This window comes from Cibotium barometz, chromosome 53 (assembly GCF_041138505.1).
Source record: "Cibotium barometz isolate CiBa-2024 chromosome 53, ASM4113850v1, whole genome shotgun sequence".
Taxonomy (NCBI): Eukaryota; Viridiplantae; Streptophyta; class Polypodiopsida; order Cyatheales; family Cibotiaceae; genus Cibotium; species Cibotium barometz.
The window spans coordinates 16004822-16028948 of NC_141098.1; the positions used below are offsets into that span (position 1 = coordinate 16004822).

The 24127-nt window shown below is 40.3% G+C and overlaps 1 protein-coding gene across 1 annotated transcript; it reads right to left on the reverse strand.

Moving 5' to 3' along the window:
* Window positions 1-14485: 14485 nt before the first annotated feature.
* On the reverse strand, window positions 14486-19850 carry LOC147608351 (uncharacterized). The gene is made up of 4 exons (XM_086789430.1): window positions 19071-19850; window positions 15720-15835; window positions 14639-14744; window positions 14486-14545 (listed from the first exon to the last, which is right to left on the reverse strand). Exons 1-4 carry the CDS (start codon window positions 19848-19850, stop codon window positions 14486-14488), a joined length of 1062 nt encoding a protein of 353 aa, XP_086645556.1.
* Between the last annotated feature and the right edge of the window lie 4277 nt (window positions 19851-24127).

The window sequence follows — 24127 nt, forward strand, 5'->3', positions numbered from 1 at the left end:
TCTTGGTGTCCTTCTCCACATTGAGGCAATGCAAATCAAAAGCCTCATGCTTCTCTCGAGGCATGATGGATAAGAGAAGGGCTAAAGCGTGGAGTAGAGGAGAGAGCGTAGAGAAGATGAAGTATGGGAAGAGCTTGGAGGAAGAGAACTTGGAGTAGAGGCTCAAGTGGGATGGAAGGAGCTTGGAGGAGGGTGGAGGAGGGTGGAGGAGAGGCTTGCAGTAGAGGCTTGGTCCTTGAGGCTTGGAGTAGATGGAGGATGGTGGAGGAGAGGCTTGGAGTAGATGGAGGAGAGGCTTGGTCCTTGAGGCTTTTATAGGACTCAAGATAGTTGAAAGGAAAACAACCAAAAAAACGGGCAGAAAACGGCCAGAAAAACGGGCAGAAAATGGCTACTTCCAATGGGCAGAAACGGCTACTTCCAACGGGTAGAAACAGGCAAATTTCGTACCTGATCGTACGAATCCGTACGGTACGATTCGTACGTACGGCCAGATCCGTACGACGTACGGAACTAAGCATGTATATATCTGACCTACTATATCAAACAATGTTCAATACAAGAAAGAGAGATATATATATATCCAACCTAACTATATCAAACAATGTTCAATACAAGAAAGTAGTGACAACATACAAGATTAAATATTAATCAAATGGTAATGTTAATGTTAATGTCATCCTCTAGTGTGCACCTTTTAGGCAGAAGACTTTCAACTTCCTCTATTTTACTTCATTTTCACTTTAAACCTACTCAAGATCGCCTACATTATTGTACCAAACAACCTGCATAGCTAGATAAAGGCTCTCCTTTAATGGGGTCAAGGTCATATTATTGGAACTCTTTCTCACCCATGCTCATTGTGGAAATCCTTCTTACATTCAAACTATTTATTCAATTAGGTGTGTGGGGAGGACTATCAAGCAAGAGACTTACATTTTTTTAAAATTCAACTATGTTGCATTCCTTTGTTGGAGGCAAAAAGTGAATGACTTTGGCCTATGTTCCTCAGTTCTCCATAAATTCCATTTTCCAACAAACAAGAAAATAGTGTTCCTTTGATTATCTAACAAGGCCCTTAGCCTCATTGTCCACATTTTCAAGCCTTTGCCCACTACCAATTCACAAACCGTAAAAATAACTTTTTCCAATCATCCCTTAGGGCCTATCCACCGATAAGCTTTACCACCCTTAGTCTGCTAAAATGGTATTCCCCACCTTTGCCCGCCATTATGACTCCCTTCAAGTTTATAAGCTTATTCTAGACATAAGCTTTACCCCTACTTGGCTAGAATTGCCAGGTGGACTTTTCACCTCTACTCTCTCCATGATAGTCAAATCACTCCAAATACAAGCTCTACCTCAAGGAAAGTCTTGGTCTCTCAACCTTGCTAGATACCTCCCCAAAGTTGTCAGCTCACTCATCCTTCAAAATACTTGGCCAAACTCAAAAATTGGATATGATGATTCCTTTACTTTTTGATTTTGGGTGGCTAACTCCTCACGTTGCCCTCCTTGTACTGCCCCCTACAGCAAAAATTGATATGATTTGTTGGAATATCACCCCATTGGGCTGCCTCACAAGGTCTTCCTAGCTCAATGGATTTTTCACAAAACTAGCAACAAGCAATATAGACAACCAAGAAAATAGCATCTCCTAATCAACAGAACTATCTTTTGCTATGGCATGGTCACTATCTAAGTCAAAGGGTTTCTTCTTTTATAGACATGTGAAAAGATTTTACTACTCCTTGATTAAGTCCTTGATTCCTACATTTATTTATTAAACATATAAGACCTTAATAAAAATAGCCTACTTCAAAATTTAACTTGACCAAACTATGCAATCCACTAGCGCAAAGGTGCTTTAATAAGAATAAGATGGTGTGTTTGAGACTCGAGGTACTTCTACTTATTAATCCAAATTCCTTTATCCAAATCTAATTTAAAGTTTCCAATATTTCTTGTGCTTATTTATTTACAGTTCTTTTTAAACTAGCTAACTTATTTCCATATTATTCATGTAATTTATTTTTGTTTTCAAGCTTTTGGTTAGAGGCTTCCTAGCAGATTGATTATTTTTAGCAAGATTTTCCTTCAATAAATTATCTTATTTTCCATCCCTTAGACTTCTTACTTTACCATCTACCTCACTAGTTACCTTCTAAAGGCTATGACACTACCTACTACCACTATCTTGCTCCTAACCTATAATCCTCTTGAGCATTCTAACTTCCTACAAGTACAGTTCTATGGTCCCTCAAGGCCACTCCCTACTTAATAATTAGCTATGCTAGCTAGCTCCACTACTACTTAGTAATTATAGTCTGTTTACAAGTCTGCAATGCACATCTAACTTTTTTCTTACAACTACTCTAATCCCTTTCTAAGCTTCTCAATGTGGTAGAATAACCTAAATTTACCTACTCTAAACTCCTTTAGGCTTTCAGAAAATTCATTAGGGTATTTATCAATGATTTTTGTATATATAGCTCAAGAGCATTACATGTTGAGAGACTGAATGAAGGTTTGACTAGGTTGAAACTAATCAAAGGACAATTAAACTTAAATAAGTGTCATATTGGGGAAGGCAAAGTAATCCTTACTGGGTCATGTAGTATTAGAAAGAGAAATAGAGGTTGATCTAGGCAAGATTAAAGACTTGATTAGCTTATCATCTTTGACTACAGCTAGGGATTTATTCTTCTTCATACACAAAAGCTGAGATACCTTGGCCATTTCATTCACCTTCTCTCTCAAATTATTTTCCCACTCAAGTACTAGCACCTAGTGCAAAAAGATGTCCCATTTGGGGAGAAGAAAGCAAGAAAAGATTCCAAGAGGTAAATAAAAATTTTTAGCTCTTTTATTATGATTTCACCAGGTGATTGGGGGAAAGATTTCTATGTGAATCCAAGTGTTGAGGAAGATTCTTTAGGGGTGATGCTAATGCAAAAATTTGCAAAGGGGACAACCTTCATGTGCTTGTTTACTTTGCTAGCAGAGTCATGATTGGTGGCAAAATAGGATACACCCAAGTGGAATAGATGGTCCTAGCTTTGATTTTTTGGGTTGGAAGGTTTTGATCCTATCTTGTGCAAGCAATTCATCATCATTGTTATGGAAGAAACTTTTCCATATGGTCTTCATCATATGGATGTGTCAGCAATTTTCAAATGGGTGGTGCAGTTGTGCAAGAATTTAACTATATAGTCGTGGTTGTTGAAAACTCTTCTTGGGCTAGCTTAGTAGACGTGCTTACACATTGCTACTACAAAAGAGGGCTAGCACATACTCAAAGGACATGCTAAGTAGGCTTTGTTTTGCTTAGTCTTCATAGCAACATACAACATACAACATACATGCCAATATTGTGAGGTTTTTCAAAAAAGAGAGGGGTGCACAAGCTCACTTATAAGACTCAATTCAGTTCAGTCTTACAAATTCTTTGTTTTGCTTAGTCTTCATAGCAACATACAACAACATACAACATAGATGGCAATATTGTGAGGTTTTTCAAAAGAGAGGGGTGCACAAGCTCACTTATAAGACTTAAAATTCAATTCAATCTTACAAATTCTTTGAGAAATGGGGTATAGATGCCATCTCTCAGACAAGGAAAAAATATATATCATCATGGGATGGACTATATGACCAGATGGGAAGAGGTTGTCTCGACCAATAGAATCATATCTAAGGAAGTCCAGAAATTTGTGGTTGAATCTATTTTTTGTAGGTTTGGGATCCCTATAGAGATCATTTTTGATAGGGGGCAAGCTTTTTTTTTATGTAGTGGGTGACCTCATGAAGTATTAAGTGTCAACACTCCTCTCTCTACTACCCATATTGACATGGCCTTGTGGAGAAGATAAATGACATGATCTATAGAATCATCACCAGAGAGGTGAATAAAAGGCTTAAAGATTGGGATAAATACTTGAATGCCATACTTTAGTCTTACAAGGCTTCATTCAAAACTTCACTAGGCTTCACCCCATTCCATTTTGTCTATGGGCGAGAGGCTCTAATTCCTATCAAATCAGACCTAGGTAGTGTAAGAATTTTGGCTAGCTAGGAGGTGGAGTGGAAAGAAAGGATTAGGCAGTGAGTCTTGGATATAGAATGGCAAGCAAGAATATGGATGAGTTCTCATTGGTCATATAATAAGATAAGTGATTTGATTTTAGGAATGATGGTAAGTTCCATACTAGATGGGAAGCTCCAATTTCAGTATTCAATAATTTTCCCACTGGTAATTACTAGCTACAATATATGGATGGTAAAATGCTTAGGTCTAAAGTTAATGGATGGAGGCTAAAACCATACTGGATTGAATGCAATATATGGATGGTAAAATGCTTAGGTCTAGAGTTAATGGATGGAGGCTAAAATGGATGGAGGCTAAAATGCTTAGGTCTAGAGTTAATGGACGGAGGCTAAAACCATACTTCCAAAGGATTGAATGCAAACAAGTTTAAAAGGAAGGTGAACAAAAAGGGCTCCCTACTATAATGAGGGCCCACCAACCTCAACTTTTCAATAGAAAGCAATAGGCAAGTAGCATAAATGCCTCTAAAAAGGGGAGAGCTAGCTATGATGTAAGGAAATTAGATGTCATGTCTAGAATATCCACAAAAGAGAAGGGGACACCACCTCGTTGTAAAGGAAACGAGGAAACTACTTTCATAAGGTGTGACACATAATCCACAAATCATGTAACCACAAATTTCTTAGGAATACGTAACCCTCACATGAATCACAAAGAACCACACACAAGTCAAATGATATGTGAGACCACAAAGCACACGCGCTATCACCACATACACACAAAAATTCACTAACAAAGAGATGGTCATTAATCAAGGGTGCCAATCTTCCGAAAGCTCAACGACCCATTTCTCAATCGCAAGGTGCTCAACACACTTGGAGAGAGGGGTGGGCACATGGAGCGGCTTGCCTTGGTAATCACCACTCACACATACACCAACCACACAACCACAATCAATCACAGGTATTTATTTTCACAACAAGTGATTACACAAAGCATTGATAACTTCGGGGAAAGCAACCTACCCACTAGTGCCCAACATGCACGTGCAAGGGATTTGTGACTCTCAAGGAAAACGCTTAGCAAGCCTTCGCTTGGAAGTCTTCCTTGCTCTCACCATGGCTCTTTATGCAAGACTTTAAAAGCAATTTACAACATAAACTCAATCACATACCCCCCTCTACCCAAACACTATGAATGAAATGAAAGAGATTAGCACTTAGAAAATCACAATACTTAAGTAATTAGCACCACAAAGAGACTCAATCTTTACAAGGAGAAGCTTATCAACCCACAAAGCATTGGCACATAGGCTATGGCTGAGGCATGGGTTACAAGATAGTGGGGGCTCTCTCTTCCCACAAAGGAGAAGCTTATCAACCCACAAAGCATTGGCACATAGGCTATGGCTGAGGCATGGGTTACAAGAAAGTGGGGACTCTCTCTCCCCTACAAAAGGAGGGTTTGCCCTTTTATACTTGGTGGCATGGTTGTCTTATGGTTGTTAATGGTGATTAGAGAGTTACTGGATTAGGGTTAGTAGAGTGCATGCATGTCATCATGGTTGATTTTTAGGTTTTTAGAAGGTGGAAGAGAGTGAAAGGAGGAAGGTTCTAGAGCTTACCATGAATAATTAATTTTGAAAGAGATGATGGTAATTAGTTGGAGATCTCCTCTTGATTGGCTGCCCCCACTGCTAATCCTTCTTGTGATTGGTCCTCCTTCTTTGAATGCTTCACCTTTTTCTTTAGCTAGAATAGGAGAATATGAAACGGAATAGTAGGAGAGTAGATGTAGATGATATTACTAAGAGAGAAGGGTGATGGCGATGGGGAAAGAAGAGAATTTTATGAATAGCTTGAGAGAGATATGGTGATGGTGACCTTCAAGCTCCAAATGAGTAGTCTTGGGAGAGGAGGGTGTGTGTGTGTGTGTGAGCAAATGAATGAGTCTAGCAAATGTGGGAAAGAGGAAAAGTGGAGCTCACATTTGATTGGTCCACTTTTTGAAAAAGGAGAGAGAGGAGAGTACTCAAAAATACACACTTTAAGTGGGAGTTATAAAAGAGGAAAAATGGCTTGATTTCATGGAAAAAGTGAAGAAAATAAGGCCTCTAGTGGTAGTATATGGATTTAGCTCACTAAATTCATAATAAAAAATGAGAAATTGAAGGAAAAAGGGTCCCAAAAGATAAGGATTTGGACAAGTGGAAGAGTCCAAAAGTGATTTGGACAAGTGGGGAGAGAGAGAGAGAGAGCTTACTTGACTTTTGCATTGAAGAAGAGTGAGAAAAAGGTGCCACATGTAGGGAGTGTGTACATAATTCCAAAGAGGCCATGTATGCTTGTCTCATAGAAGTCTAAAACTTGTCATAGAGGACCCCACACATGAACTCATGAGTCTTCGTCGTGTGGTTGGCCTTTCTTTCCCAAAAGATACCCATTTGATTTGAATCTTATCCTATGGATCACATTGCCAAATTATTTGACCCATAACTCTCATCCCCTTCTCACCTTTACTATTCACTTTGACCTTGGTTTAACCATAATAGTGAATCCCATGTTAAGAGTGTTTCTCGCCAAGCCATATTCACTACTTTTCTTCTACCAGATGAGCTCCTTGACTTTTTCTAGGGTCATTATTTGATTAACTAAGCATAAAGACACACATTGGTGAATATATCAATATTTACAAATTTATCGTAATTATTTACTGTTATCATGCGATGACTCGGTAAATCATTTTTTATCGGGGGGTAAAAAGTGAAAACACACACCTATACAAAAATACTTATTTAGGTACATAAAACATCCATCCATACATGGAAAACCCTAAAGATGACCTTTAAAAAAAACCCTAAAGATGGAAAACCCTAAAGATGACCTTTAAAAAAACCTAAAACAAAGACATGTGATTAAAAAGGTTACTGCTTCCTGTCTTTAAGCTTCATTTGAGGGACATTCATAGGGTTGCAAAAACCCTGCATCAATAGGAACATATTCTTCTTTTGGAATCTTGAAAAGAAAATAAAAAGAAAACAAAAAATAAATAAATGGACAAGTTCCATCTTCTTTAGATAAATAAAAAGGAAAGTTTTGCTTCTTGAAAAAACATAGGGAATCTCTCCCTTAGAAGAAAGGTCATCCTCTTTTTTTCTACAAATGAGGAGAGAGAGGGTGAATCAACACAATTTTTGTTTCTTCTTCTTCTTCCCCTTACTACATCACCACACACACACACACACACACACACACACACACACCTTACTACATCACCACACACACACACACACATACACACCAATGATCTCCATTTGTCCCTCCCCTTACCCACTCTCTCTCTCTAGGTGAAAATCACACACACACACACACACACACACACCCAATGAGATCCATTTGAACCTCCCGTTACACACTCTCTCTTTATAGCTAAAAATGACACTCTCTTTCTCTCTCCATGGTGACTAAAAATCAACCACACACACTCCTTGGCATCTAAACAAAGATTGGGGCCCAAAGCTTTTTTTTAGGTAATCTGGGGTGTTAAGGGTAAATTTTCACCCAAAACTAATAATCAGATTTCACACAGAACCATTGAGGAAATAGACATCTGAATGGAGAAACAAACATTCTAAATGGAGAAACATACATTTTGAATCATAATATTCATATAATTGATATCATAAACACCATTTTTATCAAAAAATACCCAAATACCATAGGTATTTATAAATTTATATTTAGAAATACTTGGATAAAGGTCTTAATCCTATTGAGGAGGACTTGGACCACAAAAAAGCTTGGTTAATAATCTTGTCACCCGGTTCATAATTGTTAATTATCTTAATCATCATTAAATAAGATAAATATGACAAGGGTAAGGTAAGGGTCATCTTAAATAACAAGTCTGAATTGTAATCTTTTGAATATAATTATAAAAGTAACACTGCATCCTTTTCATTACAATCCTTATATTAAGTAACGTGTATGTGGTATCATCCCTCGAGGCAAAGTAAGGTGTATGTGATATCATTACAATCCTTATTAAGTAAGGCATATATGCTATCATCCCTCGAGGCAAAGTCTCCTTTATAAAATCAACGAGGTTCCTTGAACATCCTTAGTTCATTCTCAACCATACATTATTTGTGCATCTCCCATCATTCTCAACCATACATTATTTGTGCATCTCCCATCTAGATTCAATCATGGAAGGATCCTTAAGTCTTTTAAATATAGACCTACATTGGATTATGTCATCTTTTTCAAGCACATTGGGATTACCCAACCCAATATACATATATCATGACATAGGAATACCATAAATGATAATATGAGAATCATAAAATTTATATTTATATCTGAAATTAATCCTAATTACATAGATTAAAAAATTCATTGCTATAAAGGCATAGAGCTCACAATTAATCTTCATAGTTTTAGATCTAGCTTCATCAAAGATTATATCTACATGTATTCATTGCAAGAGATAAGCAAACTTAAAGAAATAAAGAGACATTCTATCAAACAAACCATTCATACTTATCCCTTGAATTTGACTGGTAGTTAGAATCTTGTGGGCTGGGATTGTTTAGTACTACATCTCGACGTCCTAAGGGGCTAAGGATCATACAACCTATCCCAATGAGTTTGCAAGAGAGCCTACCAAGTGATATTCCCCTCCATGTGAAGGGAAGGCTCGAGGGTGGTATCTTGCATTAGTGTATACTAATTCTTCAACAAAGAAGAAAACAAAGCTTTGTATTCCACAAAGACCTTTGACTTTAAAAAGTATTCTTCAGTAACTTGAAAAAGGAGTTCCCCTTCAATCCGTGTTTGAGAAAATTAATTTTTGAGGCAACTATTTTTCTATTAACATTATTTTGAACCTTCATTTTTTAGAAATTAACCATACTAATTTGTAAATTTACACTAATTTTCTATAATTTCAAAATGAAATTTCTTCTTTTTTATCCAACTTGAACTAGATATTTCTACTGCCTTCAATATTTAATTCAGTTATGAGTTTCTGATCCCAAGCTGTATTACTCTTCAAGTTGTATTACTCTTTAAGCTATATTGCTCTTCATGTACTTTGTACTTGTGCTTTAATACCAATGAAAGGGGAAAGAGCAAAAAGCATCCTCCCTTTTAGTATCTTTATAATATGCAGTGCATATTAGTTTAAATTAATGTCTCTCAATAAAAATATATCAAAATAATGAATTAATGTGATTGATGTTAAACACATGTACCATAATCTATTGACCCAAATGCTAAATTAGCAATATAAATGTCTTTCCAAAGTTATTCCTCCTATGGTAGCTATTTTTAAAAAAAATGAGTAGTCCAATAGTTCCAAAACTTGTCTGTCAATGATGCCTTGCCTTGCTTGCTACTCATTTTAAAAAAAATGAGTAGTCCAATAGTTCCAAAACTTGTCTGTCAATGATGCCTTGCCTTGCTTGCTAATCATCCAACTTCTGTCACACTCTCCAATCTACGCTTTATCCATAACTATTAGTTACCCACTTATTAACCAAGAACATCACACATGTAAAACAATACAACTTTGACTATCCCTAATTCATGTGCTTGGCCATTACCATGCCCAAAATGCAATGATCGTTTAGGCATCCCCAAAGATCATGGAGGTGGACGACAAAAGCATTAGGTCAAGGTCTTGGCATATACATATATGGATTTGTGGTCCCATGCCCAAATGCTTGGGAAAAAATCAAGCACAATTTTAGGGCAATGGGGATTTATAAAACATGATATTTTAATGAATGCATGCTAATATTAGGTGAGCAAGTTGAAATACTAGTCTTGTAAAATGAGCCACTAAATTGGCTTGAGCCACTAAGTGGCTTGTGAAGATTCTTTTGATAACTTTTACATGGAAAGTTCAATTTTAGTGAAACTTTGAAAGTATGCTCTATACTTGTAAACCACTAGATGGAGCCATTTCTAAAAAAACATAGTAAATATAAAAACTTTACTTTTTAAAATTTAAAACTGTCATTCAAAATACAATTTCCTAACCTAATTTGGAGCTACCTAAACAGTTGGCACTTCTCATGGAGCCTCCACGATGCATTTAGCAATCCTTTAGACACACACCAATGAATTTTGAAAGCTATTTTGGGCCTACTTTGGAAATTGTTTTAGTAGGCACTTTTGAGAAAAACTAATAAAAGTAAGCATTCTAACAAAAGGACTTGTAAATTTGGCCATAAGTCTCATAGTAATATGATAATTTGTACAGCTTATTCATTTTTTACACCTCTTTCCCTAAAAGTCATTTTCCTAAACTACTATGATTAGAGAGTAACCACCAAAGTGGCAATTTTTTTAATAAGAGTAGTTTTAATGTGCAAGAATTTTCATGCAATCTTACCTAGTTATATTCTCATCAAACTTTCTTATTTTAGAGTAACAAAATGTAGCTAGATATGCACCAACTACCCGCTCTCTCTCTCTCCATGTAAATCTACCTTTATTGCTTCCATATGTATGTCCTCCCTCACCCTTTTGCCACCTCCTTCTCTCAATGCCTTTCTCTATGCACGCACACCCTCCCTCTCTCTTGTCTCCACTCTCACCCTTCCCTATATAATCAATCCATCCCCTCTCTATATAATCAATCCACCTCCTCCCTATATAATCAGTCCACCCCCTCCCTTTAAAAGGGGGTGGGCTCCCTCTTTCTTGTCATTGTCTTTAAAAGGGGGTGGGCTCCCTCTTTCTTGTCATTGTCTTTATCTATGCATGCACATACCCCCCTCTCTCTTGTCTCCTCTTGCACCCTTCCCTTTTTCCACCTCCTTCTCTTAGTGTCTCCTCTACCAACCTTCCCTTTTTCCACCTCCTTCTCTTACTGTCTCCTCTACCACCCCCTCCCTTTAAAAGGGGGTGGGCTCCCTCTCTTGTCTCCTCTTGCACCCTTCCCTTTTTCCACCTCCTTCTCTTAGTGTCTCCTCTACCACCCTTCCCTTTTGCCACCTCCTTCTCTCAGTGTCTTTCTATATGCATGATCCACCCCCTTCCTTTAAAAGGGGGTGGGCTTTCTCTTTCCTGCTCAATTTTCCCCCCTCTCTTGTCTCCTCTCCCACCTTTCCCTCCATAATCAATCCATCCCCTCTCTTTAAAATGGGGCAATCTCTCTCTCTTTGTTCTCCCTTGCCTTCTACCTAGCTCTATCACCTTTAAATTCAAACTCCACACCCTCCCTCCTCTCTATACTCTCCACACATATGTACACTTGGTTGTCTCTTATTTCTACCTCTCACCTTGCTCTTTTTATGTCTCTTATCCTCTCTCTCTCTCTCTCTCTCTCTCTCTCTCTCTCTCTCTCTCTCTCTCTCTCATCTTGCGTAAAGCCAAAAAAAAAAGAGTTCATTATTCTCTTGACTTCTATCTCATACACACACTTATTTCTCTCTCTTTCCCTTACATCCACTTTTTTTTCCCCTCAAACACATAGCTTATGTGTATACAAACTTGTGGCTATATTATAGCCTAAATATTAGTATGTGTACTCACCTATTTTGATACTTTGAGTGTTTTGGGCTCAAGCCTTCTACATCTGCTCTTATATTATACATAGTTATTTATGAGGTTACTGCCTCAATTCAAAATTGGGTGCTCTACCTCTCTTTCAAAGAAGCTTAGGTATAAAGGGAATGACATCATCACAATCCAAAGTGAGTACCTAGGCCACCTCCCTATCTCATTGTTTCCCACTCCAAGTATCTAGGAGGGTGTCCCACCACAAACTCAATTCATACTTTGATTGCATAATGGTGAGTGTGAAAGCAAGGCTAGGTAATGTTTTTCCCAACTACATTACTTGATAGGATGCATAAAGGTGGAGACAATTGTGAATGACCCAAGTGGTAGTGGATGAAGCTCCTTATAAAGCAAGAGGAGTGCAAGGTCCATGATGGGAAACTAACAAAGCAATGTCTTGTATGTAGTGCAATAGAAACTAACAAAGCAATGTCTTGTATGTAGTGCAATAGAAACTAACAAAGCATAGTACAATACATTAGCTTTCTTAAACCTGGCTTCCATATAAAGTATTCGTCTTATCAATAGTGGGATTCTCCTATGGACATTCTAAAGCCATCTTGTTCTCACCTTTTGTGTAGTTCCTAGTGTACGTGAGCACCCTCTAAATTTGAGGCAAAGGCCAAAGCAAACTTGGAAGTTTCCAAGATTCCATTTTCACCTATAGGCCTTTGAAGACACCACCCAGATTGGAGATTATTTTTGTTACCCCTACCAAATCTTACAAACCTAGTGTTGCACAAAAAAAGAAGGCAGAATAGATAGTGATATTCTGGCCCTTGTAACACTTTGTATGTTTTTTTAGCTTTCCCTCTAGACTCTTATATTACACCAAAATTTGATACCATGAAAATATTGGGGAATAGAGGCATTTGCATGTACACGCACACACACAAACTTTAAAGTAGGTAGACAACTACAAGTGATCCAAAGTGTGAACCTAATATGAGATGAGTTGGCATGCCATAACTCAAAAGGTAGGTGGTGTAGTCCAATTGTAGAGAATTATCATGAATGATCCATTGAGGTTACTACCGAACAATCCAGTGAGTGAATTTTAAATTTGTCACCCAATCCCTACATAAGTGTCAACTTTTGTAGAGCATGACATTTATGCAATAAATACAATGATAGCATTAATAAATTGAGTCAATTCTGTGACCTCAAGGTGTTCCAAGTGTTAACACAAACACTCTTCTTACTTTGCAATACCATCGATTTAGTTAATGGATGCTCAACCAATACACACATTAATTATTAGCTAGTAAGGACTTCTAAAATTCTATATAATAAAAGATATTCGAGAGAGAGAGAGAGAGACAGAGAGAGAGAGATTATACTTTGTTTATTCAAATAGTACCAACCCGATTGATTAGTCTTCAAAATAGTTTTCAAGACTAAATAGAAGAAATGATGTTGAGCATTATTTTTTGTTCTTTATCTCTCTTGTTAGTAGTTTCGTGTGAATAATTAATTGAAAGAGATGATGGTAATTAGTTGGAGATCTCCTCTTGATTGGCTGCCCCCCACTGCTAATCCTTCTTGTGATTGGTCCTCCTTCTTTGAATGCTTCACCTTTTTCTTTAGCTAGAATAGTAGAATATGAAACGGAATAGTAGGAGAGTAGATGTAGATGATATTACTAAGAGAGAAGGGTGATGGCGATGGGGAAAGAAGAGAATTTTATGAATAGCTTGAGAGAGATGGTGACGGTGACCTTCAAGCTCCAAATGAGTAGTCTTGGGAGAGGAGGGTGTGTGTGTGTGTGTGAGCAAATGAATGAGTCTAGCAAATGTGGGAAAGAGGAAAAGTGGAGCTCGCATTTGATTGGTCCACTTTTTGAAAAAGGAGAGAGAGGAGAGTTACTAAAAAATACACACTTTAAGTGGGAGTTATAAAAGAGGAAAAATGGCTTGATTTCGTGGAAAAAGTGAAGAAAATAAGGCCTCTAGTGGTAGTATATGGATTTAGCTCACTAAATTCATAATAAAAAAATGAGAAATTGAAGGAAAAAGGGTCCCAAAAGATAAGGATTTGGACAAGTGGAAGAGTCCAAAAGTGATTTGGACAAGTGGGGAGAGAGAGAGAGAGCTTACTTGACTTTTGCATTGAAGAAGAGTGAGAAAAAGGTGCCACATGTAGGGAGTGTGTACATAATTCCAAAGAGGCCATGTATGCTTGTCATAGAAGTCTAAAACTTGTCATAGAGGACCCCACACATGAACTCATGAGTCTTAGTCGTGTGGTTGGCCTTTCTTTCCCAAAAGATACCCATTTGATTTGAATCTTATCCTATGGATCACATTGCCAAATTATTTGACCCATAACTCTCATCCCCTTCTCACCTTTACTATTCACTTTGACCTTGGTTGCCATAATAGTGAATCCCATGTTAAGAGTGTTTCTCGCCAAGCCATATTCACTACTTTTCTTCTACCAGATGAGCTCCTTGACTTTTTCTAGGGTCATTATTTGATTAACTAGGCATAAAGACACACATTGGTGAATATATCAATATTTACAAATTTACCGTTGTTGTGACGTGGGTGGTGTCGCTGGGAAAGTGCGAGACTTATGGCTGTGAGAGTCGTTTCTAATCCTGCAGGTGCTCTATCCTCTCACTGGCCACTCAACAGTGTAAGAATCCACAGCATCCTTGCTAGATTCAGCCAAACCAACCTTACACAGCTATCCAAATGAGAAAGACCACCTACCGGTGTACCTATCCTTTCGATGGCCACTCAGCAGTGTAAGAATATCACCACATACTTGCTGAATTCAATAAAACCAGCCACCAGATATATCGTAATTAGGGAGAACTCCTTCATGCAGCAACCAACTTGCAATAAACACCAGATAGGAGTGGTCAAACCAGGTCAACCAGCAATCTAGGGGCAACATGAACCATAAACACGCCCAGCCTGCTCTGAAATTACCTTCAGGATCACCTTTAGAACAGCAAATAAATACTCGGGCAGCCTCCAGCAGCCACAGAACTGATAGATAATAGACAAAATACCTTCAAGCAGCATTTAATTCCAGAAACAGGCGGAATTTTCATCCAGTATACTCCAGCAATAGGGGGCAAGGGCCCAAGATCCAAGGCAACTCCAAAGAGAAGGCGACTGTAGGAGAATGCAGCAAAGCCAAAATATGTGAAACTTCCTCCTCCTTGAAGTAGTGGCGACTTCTGGCTCTTGTTAGTCCGTTTCTTCTACTGCTTTTATCATATTGCAAAGGCTTCAACACAAGGAACACAAGGAGTTGCCTTCACATAGAAGCTTGGAAACCATCATGGCATTTAAGAGACCCTCGTTCAGTTGAATTCTTCAGAGTGGCATTCGTTCTTAGTATAATTGTAGGGGCGCTAGCAAGCCACACTCTCATTGCTTAAAAATAAGTACTCCTTCATGCTCTCTAGTAGCAGAAGCACAGGCTGACCAACAGAAAACACATCGCTCCTATAAGTTTTACCAACTTCATAACTAGTGACTTCTTCAAACGGAACCTCTATTCTCTGCTCCTTGCTATCAGTGGTGGGAACATGACAAAGCAAAACATTCACCTCTCAGACAAAACCTAGCGCCTGCCAACCAACAAAACACGATACTCCTACTCTCCTTGCTACTAGCCGGTGGCAACAAAGCAAACAAGGCAACATTTTTAAAAAAAAACTCTCCTTCTCTTCCGAAGTTGGCCATCTGCTGTCGGCAAAACAAACACAACAACTCTGCGCCCTGAGGCGGCAAGCTGCACTACCAGTCAGTGCTGGCTAAACAAACAAAAACAAACACTCTAGCTCTGTCGACAGCTATACAAACAAGCATCAAAACTCTGCGCTTAGAGGTGTATTCCCCCAAGAACCCATATCCCTCAGCTCTCTCCTCTCCAGCATCATAGTCTGCAGAATCCCCTGAGGCGGGTTTTTTTCCTACTTTTCACCCCCGCCCCCTCGGCTCCAAGCGGCCACCTTCTCCATTCTTCACGCCTTCGCTCCTTCTAGACATCAAGCTGGCGGCCCAAAAAGGCTTCCAAGTGGCCATTTGTTTTATTGGCCACGTGTATCATGTTTTTTTTTTAAAGCTTCATAATAACCACACCCCTCTACATCACCTTGTGCCTCAATTTCACGTGCAGTACTCATGACCTTCCAAAACTGATCATTGCCACGGCTTGAATCATCGGCATCATCATTACCAAGACGGCCATTCCAAACCTGAAAGATTCTCAAAACTCAAGCATAGGAGCAATTCATATTTAGCTGGCATCTCTTGTAAATTTCAATATTTGCAGTCTAAATTGGGCTCTTTCCACATAATCAGCTTATCTACATCCATTTCCACCAGAGGTTCATCAAAACCCCATCATTGACATCCTCATGCTCTTCCACCTCTTATTTACACACATCCCAGACACCTTCTTGACAACTAAAAAGCTCATACAAATAAAAACTTCAAGTCTCCAATAGCTGCTCCAACGGAAAATGCATGCACTAACTCACTCCAAAGCCATTCCATCTGTACACTTGCCGGGGCATTCAGGGCAAAGTTTTATTGCACACCACGCATCCCATATGTACACGGGCACAGGGACTTCTGCTAGCCCTCGGAATGCGTAAGGCATATACACATCATATACACTGTGGCACTTAATCCCATGCATCTGGATTTGCATTTAATGGCCTCACATGCATGGTTTCACACCATAGACGTGCCATGGCACGACATCCACCCCCTCTAAACCTGCACATCCTCCGGTATGTGCCAAGTCATCATTAAGATCCACGTATATCTGGATGTTATCTTCTTCATCTTCTACATTACCAAGAAGATCATCCTCTTCCTCTTCAACCATATCCATGCTATCACTATCAAGTCTCTCATCTTGAGTCTCCTGTGAATCAAAAGGATCACTGTCATGCCTTCTTTTAAACATCTTGATCCTTTTGCCTGCTATAGGATTCTTTATCTCTGTTCCATCAAGCTCACACAGGGTATACGTGGCATTTCCATGCACATGCTTGACAATGTAAGGGCCAAACCATCTTTTTGCAAACTTCCTTTGCGCACAGTGAACTGGTTGTCAAGACTACTATCATACATTAGGACCCAGTCACCTTCTTCAATGGGTTTTGGCCGGAGTCTGTGTCTTCTATCAAATCTTTCTTTATTTTTCAACCTTGCATCTTTCAAACGAGCTTTAGCAAGCTCTACATCTTCAGGCCTTCTCTCCAACTGCCTCATTCGCAATGCAAGGAGGTCTTCCCTGTTCAATTCTTCCACCCAGGGTAATACATTCCAAGTTGGGACTACTTCAACTGGCATTACCGGCTTCTGACCATACATTAATTCTGCAGGCATGTATCCTGTCACTGAGCTATGAGTTGTACGGTCAGCCCATAAAGCATATGGTAGTAGTCTTGGCCACTCCCGCATTCTTCCTCTGCATGCCTTAGCCAAAGCTTTAATGATTGGAGGATGTCCTCGCTCGCTTTAATGATTGGAGGATGTCCTCGCTTGCTTTTACCATTGCCCTCAGGGTTGTAAGCACATGTTAGGGCCAATTTGATGCCGATTCTAGAAAAGAATTCCCTTGCTTCTTCAGCATCTAGCTCACCCCTGTCAGCTGTTATTTTCCCAACACAACCATATCGGCAAATCACATCTTCCAAGAGAAATTTGCATACTGCTTCCGTGCTCTTTGTTCTAAGAGCACGTCCTTCCACCTGATTTGTCAGGTCTTCTCTTGCAAGTACTACGTACTGCATCTGCCAGATTCCCAAGGGCATTGTAACTAGATCCACTACCCATTTGTAGTGCATGGCAGGTGGGTAGGTTGGTTGCAGGCCATCACGATGTCGCACATTCGAGTACATTTGACATACCATGCATGTTTCCACATATTGGGATACATCCTTGTACATTCCTTTCCACCAATATCTTTCCTTTATTTTGGTAAAGGTGGCCCACACACTTTGATGTCCAGCCCAGAGACTCTCATGGAATTCTTTCATGAGCTTCCCTTGAGTCTCTTTATCACATATAACTCTCTGTGGCATAGCATTCCTCTGCTTAGGATGCTTCCACAGGTACCCATTCTTTAGAAAATACCCATATGCCTTTCTGCGGATCCTCTTAAATTCTGAGTCAGACCAATTTTCCTGTCTTGTCAAAGTACTCAAGTATTGACCAATAAGCAACCAATCTTCTTCATACATTTCCTCAGTAAAAGACTCAAGTGCATTTGATGAAAGAGCAAGCATGGTCCCCTTTTGCATGTGCAGTAGTATAGAACTTTGTGCCTACATCATCAATGTCACTAATCATCTCTTCTTCATCTTCATACCTGGCTCTTGATAGCATATCTGCAACTGGGTTGTCCTTCCCTGCAATATGCTTAAACTCAGGATTTAGTGACTTGATATAGGCAATCCACCTGAGCATAGCGATATCTAGAGTGGTGCAGCTTGCAATCATCCCAAGGAGTGGCAAGCAGTCAGTTTCCACAAGTACAGATGCCCCAATAAGATATTCTTTTTCACATTTTAGAGCAGTGACTATTCCCCATAACTCCCTCTTGATCTGCGGATAATTTCGCTGACGAATGCTTAATACCTTTGCTCCAAATCTGATTACATACCTGTGATCATCCTCATCATCTTGCCCTACTGCCCATCCTATCCCAGTAGGACTAGTATCAACTGTAACAATCACAGGCCTGCCACACTCATAATCTACCTTCCTTAGAGTAGGTGATGATTGGAGCAGACATTTCAGCTTCCGCATAGCTTTAATATGTGCTATACTCCATAAAAATCTCTGATTTTTCCTCAAAAGTTGGTAGAGAGGATCTGCTACATGTGCATAATGTGGGATCCATATAACATAAAAGACACATGCACCAAGAAATCTCCTCACCTCTGTAACATAAATGCATATCTCTTTCATTCTTTGTATCGCATCTATCTTGGCTGGACATGGTCTGCGCCCATTAGTACTACAAAGATGCCCCACGATTAGCACTTCACCAACCCCAAACACTGATTTCAATCCAGACAAAGTAAGATTCACCTCTTCAAGCCTGGATAGAATCATATCACAATCTTTTATATGATTTGCTACAAACTTGCGGCACCCCCTTGAATCCAAATCCCCATCTTTATCTTTCTCATCACAGCCTTTTATTGGCACATCATCCAGAAAAGGCATAGTTATTTGTGGTATGAAGTCTCGTAAGACTTTATTCATTCCATTCATCATATGCACCACTGAGTTGGTGGCTCCCTGTGGTAAGGTGCACATCCTTACCAAACCCAAAGGAGTTTTCATTGTGGTCATGTCCCTGCTTTGTATATCCAGCTGGAACTGATCATATCCCGAATACAGATCACCCATAGAGTATATAGCTTTCCCTGCAAATGCTTCTGCAAACTCGTCCACAATCGGACCTACTCCCACATTCCTGATTGTGACCTTGTTTACAGGTTGCATGTCTTGAATGAAGCGCAATGCTCCATTTTTCTTTGGCACGGTAAACCATCTGTTGGAATATGGAGCGCATGATGGCTCCAAAATTCCCATCCTGATCTTTTCTTTTAGTAATTCCATCAGCTTTGGCAAGAGAGCTTTTGGTACTGGAATCGGTCGCAAGTTCCAGGGCACATGTGGAACAGTGAAGATCACCATTGGCGCTATTACGCTTGGATCAACACAGCCTATCTCATGCGGCTGAAAAGCAAAGGCCTTCCCATGTTTTACAAGCATCTCCTCAAAGCATTCCTTTTCAACTGGTAACAGGAAATCCTTGTCACCGATCTTCAGCTCTTTTAGGGTTTCCTGTGTAAACTTATGCCCAATTTTCTTCGGATCTCTGAGATTCGGTTGCATAGAGGCTTCATCTATCTTCTCCTTGCTTTCTGGTGGCAGGGGCAAGGCAACTGGTTTCACCTTCTTTGCAACCGTTTTATACTTTGTATCAACTCGAGCATCTGTCCCACAATACATACCTTTGCATTCCACTTCTTCAAATTCCTTGATTACATCATACATACCCACAGACGATACTTTCACCATCTCATTCCCACCCTGCAAGCATGAACTTTCCATGGCACAAAGCTCACCCATAGTATCCACAAATGACACCTCATCAAGGACACCTGATATAAACTTATCCTTCTTCAAAAGACCACACTGTTCAAAACTTTTTTGTACATTCTGTACATATTGATGCATACCACGCTTCAAATCCTTGCTTTTTACATATGCTACTGACCCATGGCTAGAAAATCCCTGAAAGTTTGCTGAAAAGTTATTTACATTGATTGAGTCCTGTGAGAACTCATTGCCCCTTGTACCATTGCAATCTCGCTTTACAATGGCACCTGGCCAAAATCCCTCATCTCCCTGCAGTTCATGAATTCTCTGTTTATCTTTGGGAGTGACTGTTCTCGAAGAGACTCGCGGTTCCTTTCATGGTTAATGCAAACTGTCAAGAACTAAACAGCTTTCTTGCCATCTTTACTCCTTATTCTTGCATATGCCGAGCCATCATCCAAAACTTTTGTTTCCATCCTCATAGCTGTAATGTAGGGTTGCCCAAGGATGAGGGGATACGATGACATCTCCTGGACAAAGAAGTTCTGATCATCTTTCACATCCCCTTTACCCTTACATTTGGACAGGCTGCATAGAGCTCTCCAGATGAGTTATTAGCCGCTTTAATCATCCACCCATGATCTACATCCATTGGCCACTTACATTTGTTGTAGAGATTTTTAGCCATAAGATTTATTTCAAACCCATGGTCGATTAGAGCGACATACGGCTCTTCCAAAGTCACCTATCTTGACAAGGGTTTCAGTGGTGGCCCTTGCCCAATGGCTCCTAGAGTAATGACTCTTTGTAAGAACTTCTTTTTCATCATCCTCATCCACAAAGCGCACTTGTCGTGCCCCTTCAGCAGAGTGATTACATTCCACCACATTCTCTCTCTCTCTTCCTTTTGCTGTACCTGTACTCCATGAGTCTTGGAAGTACTTGTCTCCCCTGTGATGGAATAGATTCAATTATGGACTGCCTTTTCCTTCGTATAATATCAATCATCTCATCATGGAATTCTTTCTTTGCAATTCCCAAGACTTCCCCTAGTGTAAATTCCACCCTACTGTTTAGAATCCTCTCTTCAAGCACCTTTTTGAGGTATGTTGCGGCTTCAATATCAGATTGAAGCTTGTAGAGTGGACTTTTCCCTTTTCCCTTCTCCTTCTCATGCTTCATTTTTGCTGGTACTTCTTCCATTGATACTTCTTGTGGAGGTTTGCTATGCAGCGGAGGCATATGTGATGGCCCAGAATCCTTCTTTTCACTACCCCCACGGGTGACCCTTTTTGATGGCCCTCCTTCCTCATTTTTCCTCTTACGCTTTTCCTCTACCTGTGCCTCATTATTCTGGCATTTTGCAATGTAGGCATGAACAGATAAAGAATCCACAAGCTCTTCCCAGCCAGTCTCATGACGTATACAGTCACCTGCCTCATGCAAAGCCTGTTTAGACACCTTCTTTGAAGCAATTAGCTCCATTGTTGATGGCCAAAAATCTTCATTCTCATAATCTTCATCATTCTCAGATTCCTGCTTCGATTGACCAACCTTTAATCCATAGGTTGCTACCTCAACCATAGAGATGGCATGTCCAGCAACCATGTCTTCAACCAGCTTTTTCATCCCTCCTTTTCCAAAGTTTGTGCTTAATGGAAGACCAGTCTCTGTAAGGTGGATTTTCCCATCTTTGAAAAACACAAGTTGATTTCTGAGGGCTTCCTTATAGCTAGCACAGTCTTTCTTTGCATGTTATGGGTCATCACACCATATACATCTGAATGTAAACCCTTCTTTGCTTTGAGGCCTTTGCATAGAAGCCTGCCCTAATGGTAGCCCTTTTTCCTCAATCCTGGACATCTTCAATTTTAGGTCTCGCATGCCCTTAATAAGCTCATCCATCGGCCCTTCTACCTTTGGGATTGCAGCAGCTGGTTTTGGTAGATTCTCAGGGGTAACAGCAGTTATAGGAGTTCCCGAGCTCATCACCATTTTATCCCTCCTTCACTGCCGCTTTGCTAGCATGGTGACCGCATCCTCGACATCATTCCAATCATTCTTTAGACCCTGCTCTGTATCCTTATCCTCAAGGAGAATTTCCAGTTTTTCTTGGAGATCTTTCCCAGCTGCTTATAAGAAGAGCTCTGTTTTTTCCCTGTCCAAGGTTGTGTGCTCAATCCTTGACAGCTGGGCATAGCGCTTCTCAAACTCTCTTAGCAACTCTGTGGGGCAGAAATTCCCATTTTGGGTTTTGTGACCCATTCCAAGAAAGTTCGCTTGGTCACCCGCTCAGAATCCTCCATAAAATAATCATCCTTCAAAGCAAGCATGAACTCCTCCCAATTTCTGCCACCATGTGCTGCCTGCAATCCTCTTATACGTTCTCTTATTTCAGGAACACATACCAGCTCAAAGTTTCGAACCATATCCTCCTCAGTCACCCTGTTTAACTCCATTTCCTTTGTGTAATTGCGCAGGTACTTTGTGATGTTTTTACCATCAAATTGATCCACCTTCTTCACAATTGATTGCAGTGCTTTAGTTGTAGAAATTTGCCCCCTTTCAGCCGCTTACTGTTGTTGCATATACATGGTAAACATCTGAAACATTTGCATAACTCCGGGGTCAAAATGAACCCCCTGTCCCTCAGGATTCTCAGCCATAGCTTCCCTGTGTATTTCACCACACTCTCACCCCAGCAGTTTCACGTCGGGTTCACCAAAGCTGTCGTGACGTGGGCGGTGTCGCTGGGAAAGTACGAGACTTATGGCTGTGAGAGTCGTTTCTAATCCTGTAGGTGCTCTATCCTCTCACTGGCCACTCAACAGTGTAAGAATCCACAGCATCCTTGCTAGATTCAGCCAAACCAACCTTACACAGCTATCCAAATGAGAAAGACCACCTACCGGTGTACCTGTCCTCTCGATGGCCACTCAGCAGTGTAAGAATATCACCACATACTTGCTGAATTCAATAAAACCAGCCACCAGATATATCGTAATTAGGGAGAACTCCTTCATGCAGCAACCAACTTGCAATAAACACCAGATAGGAGTGGTCAAACCACGTCAACCAGCAATCTAGGGGCAACATGAACCATAAACACGCCTAGCCTACTCTGAAATTACCTTCAGGATCACCTTTAGAACAACAAATAAATACTCGGGCAGCCTCCAGCAGCAGCCACAGAACTGATAGAGAATAGACAAAATACCTTCAAGCAGCATTTAATTCCAGAAACAGGCGGAATTTTCATCCAGAATACTCCAGCAATAGGGGGCAAGGACCCAAGATCCAAGGCAGCTCCAAAGAGAAGGCGACTGTAGGAGAATGCAGCAAAGCCAAAATATGCGAAACTTCCTCCTCCTTGAAGTAGTGGCGACTTCTGGCTCTTGTTAGTCCATTTCTTCTACTGCTTTTATCATATTGCAAAGGCTTCAACACAAGGAACACAAGGAGTTGCCTTCACATAGAAGCTTAGAAACCATCATGGCATTTAAGAGACCCTCGTTTAGTTGAGTTCTTTAGAGTGGCATCCGTTCTTAGTATAATTGTAGGGGCGCTAGCAAGCCACACTCTCATTGCTTAAAAATAAGTACTCCTTCATGCTCTCTAGTAGCAGGCTGACCCCAACAGAAAACACATCGCTCCTATAAGTTTTACCAACTTCATAACTAGTGACTTCTTCAAACGGAACCTCTATTCTCTGCTCCTTGCTATCAGTGGTGGGAACATGACAAAGCAAAACATTCACCTCTCAGACAAAACCTAGCGCCTGCCAACCAACAAAACACGACACTCCTACTCTCCTCCTTGCTACTAGCCAGTGGCAACAAAGCAAACAAGGCAACATTTTAAAAAAAAACTCTCCTTCTCTTCCAGAGTTGGCCATCTGCTGTTGGCAAAACAAACACAACAACTCTGCGCCCTGAGGCGGCAAGCTGCACTACCAGTCAGTGCTGGCTAAACAAACAAAAACAAACACTCTAGCTCTGTGACAGCTATACAAACAAGCATCAAAACTCTGCGCTTAGAGGTGTATTCCCCCCAAGAACCCATATCCCTCAGCTCTCTCCTCTCCAGCATCGTAGTCTGCAGAATCCCCTGAGGCGGGTTTTTTTCCTACTTTTCACCCCCGTCCCCTCGGCTCCAAGCGGCCACCTTCTCCATTCTTCACGCCTTCGCTCCTTCTAGACACATCAAGCTGGCGGCCCAAAAAGGCTTCCAAGTGGCCATTTGTTTTATTGGCCACGTGTATCATGTTTTTTTTTTTTAAAGCTTCATAATAACCACACCCCTCTACATCACCTTGTGCCTCAATTTCACGTGCAGTACTCATGACCTTCCAAAACTGATCATTGCCACGGCTTGAATCATCGGCATCATCATTACCAAGACGGCCATTCCAAACC

Bases quoted from the DNA above. Each gene is read 5' to 3' on its own strand.
- LOC147608351 (XM_086789430.1), bottom strand. From the start codon at position 19,850: ATGCATCAATATGTACAGAATGTACAAAAAAGTTTTGAACAGTGTGGT. The intron at 15,836-19,070 runs GTAGGTCCGATT...AGAATCTTTCAG, and splicing joins TCACAATCAGGAATGTGGGA to GTTTGGAATGGCCGTCTTGG. The intron at 14,546-14,638 runs GTATTTTGTCTA...AGGTAATTTCAG, and splicing joins GAATTAAATGCTGCTTGAAG to AGCAGGCTGGGCGTGTTTAT.